We start from the raw sequence: 9,299 nt of genomic DNA, 5'->3' as shown, positions 1-9,299 counted from the left end.
GGCACCTTTGGAACTGTGTTTCCACACCTAAAATGCTGACATCATAAATGCCAGGGTTGGTTTTGTAACACAGCGAGTGTGCCGGGCCTCAGGAGGGAAAATAATCTTACTGCTCTCAAGACAGTACGTTTTTTTTATGTCCCGGGTCATTTTTCTTCTTAGCTGAAAATGTCATAGACAGATTGTTGCCGTGGTCATTGGTGGCAGATGTCAATCACCCGTGCCAGTCTTTACCAAAGAGATCAGCCAAGATAAAGGTAAACGGCTTCTGGGTCAGTGATTGGAACACAGTGTTCTTGTCCAGGACGGAGTGTGACATTTGTCTGCAGTCAACACTTTATGCCTCATAACTGACTGATGGACGAATTAGCATGAGGCTGCACATTCAGAACGGCTGCCCTGTGAGTAAATACAGCTGTGCTGATAGCAAATAGCATGGCCAGAACCATTTTAGGTTAAAGGTAAAGTGACTATAAAAGGAAAGCATGTGATTATGCCTGTATTTTAGCCTACTGGATCACTTTTGTTTCTAGCTTTCTGTAGGTAAATATCTTGTACTCTAGAAGTGCTGGGTTGTTTCAATCCAATTTGACAAAAAATAAGGACAAACCCAAATTCTCTGTTCAGTTTTAATTACGTTTTAAATCAAATCGTTGAGTTTGTCCAATTTTACTTTGAAAAAATCTAGTGTGTGTGTGTGTGTGTGTGTGTGTGTGTGTGAGAGAGAGAGAGAGAGAGAGAGAGAGGTTGTAATACTATTTTTTTTACTGTGAACTTAAAATTCTCTGATAGTTTGGCAGCACAGTTTACTAAACATTGTTAACCAACAGCCAAACATCTTTTTACACACTTTTCTAGAAAAATTGAAGAAGAAATTTAATGAAAATACTTTAATTTATTGTATATTGACCACTAATAGGCGAGGCAGTGGCGCAGTAGGTAGTGCTGTCGCCTCACAGCAAGAAGGTTGCTGGGTCGCTGGTTCGAACCACGGCTCAGTTGACGTTTCTGTGTGGAGTTTGCATGTTCTCCCTGCCTTCGCGTGGGTTTCCTCCGGGTGCTCTGGTTTCCTCCACAGTCCAAAGACATGTGGTACAGGTAAATTGGGTAAGCTAAATTGTCCGTATTATGGGTTGCGGCTGGAAGGGCAACCGCAGCATAAAAAAAACTAGCTGGATAAGTTGGTGGTTCATTCTGCTGTGGCGACCCCGGATTAATAAAGGGACTAAGCTGACAAGAAAATGAATGAATGACCACTAATAAAATTGCCCGAGAGCTGGCAATGACGATGGATTAATCCCAATAGTTTCATTGGATGGATTAAATGTCCCCAATAGGAGCACTAGTAGCATAAAACTATTTTTTTTAGCATTCTTGTTACTGTGCCCGTCTCCCACTCTATTGATCTCATTCTGCAATCTGGAAGCAAGCTCTTTTCTGCGATTGTTTTAGAATGTTTGATTCATTTGCCAATGGGAAAATAACAATGAATACCAAACAGCAGTAAACTGTCAAACTACTTGCTCAACAAACAACTTTATGACAATGCATAAAAGTACCAATAATATAATACGCAGCTGATTTTCAATCTTTAAAAATCAATGGAAGTGAATCAGACCATAACTCTCGACCCAATAAGGTTGTGCCTACTCGTATGTGAAAGAATAAAGTCAATAATTACGTGTTTGAATCCCACTCAACTAACCGGAGAGCTTATGTACATTTAGAAGTTAGCAAGCCATGCCAAGTACTCTCAACTTGTAGGGAAAGTCACATTAAACCCTGACAAACGACCGGAAATGTTTAGCAAATTTATATTTGATGTGGTCGCCACAATTTTGTGCAAGTTTTTTTTGGTAAACTCATGGGAGATTAAAGGTACAATGAAGTGCTTTGAAATGTGCAGTTTCAAGAGTTCGCACTTAGATATTGCTTGATAATAATAGCAGGTTTGGCGAGCTGTCCCGGGAGAGAACCCTAATCTTGGAGATAATTGAGTCCAGGGCTCCCGCCTGGTCAATGAGCATGTAAGGGGAGTACTAGATCAGGTAGTTCTCGAGAGCTCCCCTTGGTAAAGTAGGAAAGGAGGAAATGGGGTGGATGGGGGGTTTCTTCGGAAAACGGACATAAGGGAGTAGTTTTAGACAGGCTACTTATAGTAAGTTTGGATTAGTCTGACTTACTAATGATTATAGATGAAAGACCAGATGTGATCAATCATATCACATGCTCCTCTCGAAATTAGTTTGTGAAACTTCACATTGTAGTCGAAATTTGACAGACTCTCAACTGAAACGTCTTTAAAATTCAATCATCTTTATTTCTATAGCACTTTTGCAATGAACATTGTGTCAAAGCAACTTAACATAGAAGTTCTTGTAGATTGAAACAGTGTCAGTCCAATTTTCAGAGTTGAAGTTTAGTTCAGTTCAGTGTGGTTTAATTTTCACTGCTGAAAGTCCAAACACTGAAGAGCAAATCCATCAATCCATGTAAGCCAGAGGTGACATTGGTGAGGAACAAACGTCACCAAGTGATGAAAGTGAAGGAAAAAAATCCCTTAAGAGGAACCAGGCCAAGTTGGGCATGACCATTTCTCCCCCAGACAAAACTTCAAGTGCAGAGCTGCAGTCAAGGCACTGAAGGTTGGCGAACGCTGGACGTCCATCATGGAGAAGCTGTGTGAGCAGTTCATCGGTGGGTGTACAGGCTGGCCCACGGGATCAATGCTTTCTGCTCCTCCACGACCGGATAGGGCCTGGTCCAGGGTTATGGAGACCTCCATAACATGAAGAAAGACGGGGACATGAAGTGGCTCCGCCTCTTTCTAAGAAACAGCCAATAGCAATTCGTTTTGATCACAGCTCCACCAATGAGAGTGGTTGAGCTCAAGCACATCAAATGAAAAGCAAACAAGAAGCGTCACTAGAGAACATTTGATCAGAAGATTTGATGAGAAACTGAAGTATGAGATGATGTCTAAAAAATCGTTGAACTGCAAGCGTTTGGATCTTATTATCCTCTAAACGTGAATTATGTCACTGTTTTGAAACACATCCTAGATATCCTTAAAGCTAACCTACTGATACTCTCATCTAAAACACTTTATTTTAATTTCACGAGGCCTTCAAAGGTGTAGATTAGGTTTAAAGATCACCTCCAGCTGGTAAACACTTACCTGGGCGCTGTATAGCTCATCTCACCTGCACTGATAAACCCCAGCACCGGCCTCCAGTGTTGAGCACCGTACCATATCCTGTTGCATGCCACACAGATTAATCCATGTGACTGCAGAAAAGGGAGAGAGTTTTTCGGTCATGGACACATCACCGTGCCGCATGAGCAAACTCAATGGTGCCGTTATTCGCAAGGGCAGTCATGCCTACACACACCGCTCAATAAACGCCCAGGAGAGCGACAGGCCGGCCCGCAGAAGCATTTCGCCTTCGTTTGCTGGGAGATTGGAGCGACACCGCCCTGTCAGTGAAGGTGAGACAGAATTAATGTGGGAGACAGGTAGACAGCGGGGACCTGCTGATAGCCGCCTGTAATGATGGATTTGACTTTATCTTTCCAGAGCGGAGAGTAATGTTAATGCGGTGACGTGTTATGGCTGTACTCACTGCGGAGGCCGTGGTGATTATGCAAATGACTTCAGCTGTGACACGGACAAGGCCACACAGACTGTGCAAAAGTTAAGTATGTCTGGGATCCGATAGTAATATATAAGTACACCCTTAAGACAGTAAATATGTCACAAAGACATATGTGCATCATGGGACACAGAACATGTTGATGATGATGATGTGAAACAAAGGGCGAGAAGTGACAAGGTTGCACATGCCAGTATAGTGCTTCTTTTGAGCAACACAACAGCGCCACCCTGTGTTCACAAGCGTTCACAGGCACCCAGAGCTGTGTGAGTGATCTATTTAAAAGTATGGACATCTGTTAAAGTGACGTCAAAGTGACGCTGGATATTAAATCTTAAGTGTCAAGAGACATAAAAAAAGATTAAAGCATTTGTGAAATGTGTCGTGCACAAAAAGTCTTGTTTAAACTCTTGAAGAAGCTTCTGATGGAGATGAGATAGATAATAAACATTTATATATATATATATATATATATATATATATATATATATATATATATATATATATATATATATATATATACATACATATATATATAATGGGACATTCTACCAGAAATCTGTCCCTGAAATAAAAACATAAATACAGTGATTTAAAAAGTATTTCATCCCAAATATTTCTAAAATAGACTGATAGTTGATTTCTGTGAGTTGTTCTGTAAAGGAATATGTCATTCATTTAGTTCTCAGATTTTGTTTCTTTATTAAAAACACTTTACAAACATACAAACCCTGTCATTGCCCAATTGAACCTGCAGCTTTAAAAGTTTTGTTATGCTAAAAAAAACTGTTATTTAGAAAATAAACAAACTTCAGAAATAGCAAGTTTGTTATCATTCACATCAATTGATTGAAAACTAAAAATTATAAATAAATTCTACCATACTACGAATATGATACAAATAAATGTACAATTGTCCCCCATGTTTCTGTCAGTCTTGTCACACTTGCATTAAATCTAACATAAAATGCATGTGATACACCTTTAAGGCTATGACTCAGAAGTGATTTCATTTGATGGAGAAGCTGACAGTGATCAAGGATGAGTTCTATCATTGTATTGTAAAATTTTATGCTTGTTTTTGTATGATTGTTTGAGGACAATAAGCTAAAGGCCAGGCCCAGTCACATTTTTTTAAGTGAAAATGTAAGTTTCTAGTAGAAAGTGATGGATAGATAGATAGATAGATAGATAGATAGATAGATAGATAGATAGATAGATAGATAGATAGATAGATAGACAGATAGATAGATATTATTTCTGTACACTTACACATACAAAGCTACTTAAAGGGACAGTTCACCTAAAATGAAAACCATCTACTTGTTCCAAACCTGTTTGACTTAATTTATTATGTTGAACACTAATGAAGATATCCTTGAAAGCATGTAACCATTGACTTAAGTAGTATTTGTTTTTTCAATGAAAGTTAGTGGTTGAGGGCTTTCAGCTTTTCTTCTTCTGTCTTCAACTGGGGATAAAAACAAGATTTGCAACCATTTGAGGGTGGAGAAAAAAATGTGAGTAAATTTAAATATTTGGATGAACTATCCCTTTAAATTCGAAAACTATTATGGCTAGGCCTCTGTCTGTCTGTCTGTCTGTCTGTCTGTCTGTCTATCTATCTATCTATCTATCTATCTTTATCTATTTGTCCATCTATCTATCTAGTGTTATCTCTCCATCCATCTATCTATTTCTTTCAAGCTCTATCTATCTATCTATCTATCTATCTATCTATCTATCTATCAATCTATCAATCTATCTATCTATCTATCTATCTATCTATCTATCTATCTATCTATCTATCTATCTCTGTCTGTCTGTCTGTCTGTCTGTAATAACGTAATGTCTTTACATTTAAGAGGTGCATTTGTAGAACCCCAACATTTCTTTAAAAACCAAGGTGTATCACAACAATCAATTGTGTAACTACAATAATAACGTTTTAAGTTTCATTAAAAGTGGAAACCTTGGTTTACTATCACCAAATTAATATATGAAGTCTGTATGTTACATCAGTTTTTCGTCACCGAATCGCACCAGGTGGTTATTTTTAAACATTGGTTCGTTAGCCGTGAAAAAATATATTATTTCCCACACACAAAAGTCTCTCTTACCTTTTCCTCATCACAAGATAAAGTTTTTATGTGAATAAACGTCTTGTTGCTGAATGACACCGCAGAGTGAACTGTAAAGCCGTTACCTCACCTTCCCGCGTCGTGTCACACACATATCACGTGATAAGCTCGTCTGTGATTGTCCTGGTAACGGTTACCCGGTAACGAGTGTGAGGATAAAAAGAGACTCGACGCGCACAGGTATTTTTAAAAAGGACGACAGGTAACGGACCGTGTTTGACTAAAAATAAAGTGATTTCAAGCTCATAAAAACAATATTAATTATTAATATGTTGTTGTCTTGTCGTTCAAAGACCAGTCACAAGACATTAATAACGCAGCTGAAGTTAAAAGGTAAATAAAAGGTGATGAAATCTTATGAATGTTTTTGTTTCTACAGTGTGTGGCTCAGGGGAAGCTATATTGGAAAATGTTTGTTTAATTCAAACTGTAATACTCCCAGTGTTTACAGAACTTGATTAAAATGTCAATCATACATGTGTGTACAGTTGTTATGGATGTGTATTGTGTTGGGTTTGTCACAGATGGTTGGGCCGTTGGGCGTAATCAAGCCTTCATTTGGGACGGGCAGACCAGCGGGACGTCCGGCTAACATCAGCATTGACCATTACTGCACCTCCTACAGACAGTCTTATGGTGAGGCACACAAACACACAGGAGAGTACCCTTTAGTCGTACTTTTCATCAAACTATACTTCTTTGTATTTATGGGAATGGATTTTGGCTTGTTCAGACTTCTACTGAAGCCAGATATTTGGTCATATTTTTCCAGTTTGAAACAATAGAATTTTCTATGCCACATTTGGAAATATAAACAACCATCCGTCTTTTTTACCACACATTATAATGTTTTGATACTCTATTTTGCTTGTAACCTTCTTAAAGTCTAGACCTGAGTGAGAATTGTTTTAAAGTTTAATTTTATTCATTTTTCACAACAACAGGAGTGCACATTAGGGAAGAGCGGGGCACAAAGTAACACTTTTTGGTTTTGGCTAATAATGAACAAAGTAATTGGGTTAGACAAACCATATTTTTCTATCAACAGCACACAAGTGTCTCCTACAAATGAACACTGAAAGTATGACCGCCGGATCTATGGTGTCTGTGCAGTATTGCCAAAAATGCCAAGAGTAAAAATGTTACTATTTACCCCACCTGTGGGGCAAGTTGTAACAGACAGAGGGTTAGTTGTAACACATACTTATAAAAGCAGATTTCACACAATTAATTTAGGGTGCTTTCACACCTACACTTTTGTTTCGGAATGTATCTCGTTTGCCCAGTTAGCGCGGTTCGTTTGGCATATGTGAACAGGGCAATTGGGCTCTGTTCTGCGCCAAGTAATCGCTCCGAGGTCGCTTGAATGAGGTGGTCTCGGCTCAATTGAAACGAACCCTGGAGCGAATCGATTGCAGTAAGAAAGCGATCCGATCCGAGCGCGGTTATATCACAGTGTTTTATGGATATGTAATAGGCTTACGGCTATATGAAGAGAGAATTATGAGTATGGCGGGAAGCTTCGCGAGTCTCCGGATGCCCGCAAACGAGTGATGATCTCCCGGTAATCTCGCGTCTCCCTCCCGGTCCTCAAATAGGCATCGTCGCGCACCCTTCTCATCCCTCCCCACCGCATCTCTCCTCAGACACATCGTGCTCGCGCACCCTGTCAATCACCACCAAACCACCACCTCTCCTGACAGCTGAGCGGGACTCTGCAAAATAAACCCTGACACTCTGACCAATGTGAGGAGAGTTTACTCGCACGTGACTTGTTTTAGCTCTTTCGGTCCGATTAGAAACTTTGCAGTGTGAAAGCGAACCGCTCCAAGAGCAAAGAGCAGCAATGTAACAATTGTAATCTCTGTTTTGGAACAACTGAATCGGTTCACAGGTGTGAAAGCACCCTTAAACTCGGTTTAATTGAAATAGTAGCTTTATTTCCCTCAGTAATTGGCTCATTGTTTTATTCATAAGTTTCGTCAAAACTTTACCAATTGACGAAAGTGAAGAAGAAAAAAACCTGAGAGAAACCAGGCTCAGTTGGGCACAACTATTTCTCCTCTGGCCAAACTTGTGCAGAGCTGCTGTCTAGGCGCCGAATATTTGATTTTATAGTTTTTTTCTCAATTCTAACTTTTTTTCTCAAAATTGCGGGTGCAAGTCAAAATGTTTAGATTCAAAGACAATTCTGAGAAAGTTTGTGGGATAAGTTAGAAATGTTCAAATTTGAGGGAAATCAAATCTGTGCCACAAAACAAGCTTCTAAATTGACTTATATGTTGAGAATATTTGACAAATTTGTTGTAAACATCAAACCCGTCTCAACTGAATAATTATTTTAGTTGAATATAGCATATACACTCACCGGCCACTTTATTAGGCACACCTGTCCAACTGCTCGTCAATGCAAAAATTTCTAATCAGCCGATCACATGGCAGCAACTCAATGCATTTAGGCATGTAGACATGGCCAAGACGATCTGTTGCAGTTCAAAGCAAACATCAAAATGGGGAAGAAAGGGGATTTAAGTTACTATGAACGTGGCATGGTTGTTGGTGCCAGACGGGCTGGACTGAGTATTTCAGAAACTGCTGATCTACTGGCATTTTCACACACAACCATATCTAGGGTTTAGAGAGAATGGCCCAAAAAGGAGAAAATATCTAGTGAGCGGCAGTTCTATGGGCACAAATGCCTTGTTGATGTCAGAGGAGAATGGCCAGACTAGTTCCAGCTGATAGAAAGCCAAGAGGTACTCAAATAACCACTTGTTACAATCGTGATGCCCATCTCATTATGACCACAGTGTACTCTTCTTCTGATGGCTACTTCCAGCAGGATAACGCATGTCATGTCATAAAGCGTGAATCATCTCAGACTGGTTTCTTGAACATGACAATGAGTTCACTGTGCTCAAATGGCCTCCACAGTCACCAGAGCTCAATCCAATAGAGCACCTTTGGGATGTGGTAGAACAGGAGATTCGCATCATGGATCTGCAGCCGACAAATCTGCAGCACCTGCGTGATGCCATCATGTCAATATAAACCAAAATCTCTGAAGAATATTTTCAGTACCTTGTTGAATCTATGCCACAAAGGAGTAAGGCAGTTCTGAAGGCAAAAGGGGTCCAAGCCGATACTAGTAAGGTGTACCTAATAAAGTGGCCAATAAGTCATAGATTATTGCATGATACATAAATGCAATAAATTACTTTTACTTTTGTATACAAAAGTATAGCAACATACAGGTAGGAAACAATATGGGTGAGAAAATAAAACCGGAATTTTTATTGTTTGTGACACTGGTTGCACACAACCTTTCTTAAAAAAAAAAAAAAAACACATCAGTCATCATTACAATCATTACTGGCCACTTGTTTCTGTGTTGTAGCATACAGGATGTTGAATGTTTCATAAGTCGTGTCCTCCTTTTTTCAGGTAAGGAGTTATTCCAGCCATGTCTAGGCTATCATCATGGGACGGGATATTCTGCCAACCA

At 39.5% G+C, this 9,299-nt stretch overlaps 2 protein-coding genes across 24 annotated transcripts in view; both read left to right on the top strand.

Moving 5' to 3' along the window:
* The first annotated feature begins 668 nt into the window (after positions 1-668).
* fads2 (fatty acid desaturase 2) overlaps positions 669-9,299 on the top strand; it is a 69,305-nt gene continuing 60,674 nt past the window's right edge. The window contains exon 1 of the mRNA XM_073941671.1: positions 669-691. The gene's annotated coding sequence lies outside the window, so the exon portion shown is untranslated. The remainder of the gene's footprint in view (positions 692-9,299) is intronic.
* The window catches only part of saxo4 (stabilizer of axonemal microtubules 4), a 48,218-nt gene continuing 44,645 nt past the window's right edge, over positions 5,727-9,299 (top strand). For 7 of the 23 annotated variants that reach the window (XR_012400126.1, XR_012400117.1, XR_012400125.1 and 4 more), the window contains exons 1-4: positions 5,727-5,974; positions 6,088-6,127; positions 6,319-6,430; positions 9,239-9,299. The exon at positions 9,239-9,299 is cut by the window's right edge and continues 57 nt beyond it. Coding sequence is in view for 10 of the 23 variants with exons in the window: in XM_073942614.1 (XP_073798715.1) it covers positions 6,319-6,430; positions 9,239-9,299 (173 nt within the window). In the remaining 13 variants the exon portion in view is untranslated. Of the gene's footprint in view, positions 5,997-6,087; positions 6,139-6,318; positions 6,431-9,238 lie in introns of all 23 variants that reach the window. The other 16 variants (XR_012400124.1, XR_012400123.1, XR_012400122.1 and 13 more) reach the window with 10 other exon arrangements.

The sequence above is a fragment of the Danio rerio genome, chromosome 25 (genome assembly GCF_049306965.1).
Source record: "Danio rerio strain Tuebingen ecotype United States chromosome 25, GRCz12tu, whole genome shotgun sequence".
Classification (NCBI taxonomy): Eukaryota; Metazoa; Chordata; class Actinopteri; order Cypriniformes; family Danionidae; genus Danio; species Danio rerio.
This window is presented reverse-complemented; position numbering and strand designations above follow the sequence as displayed.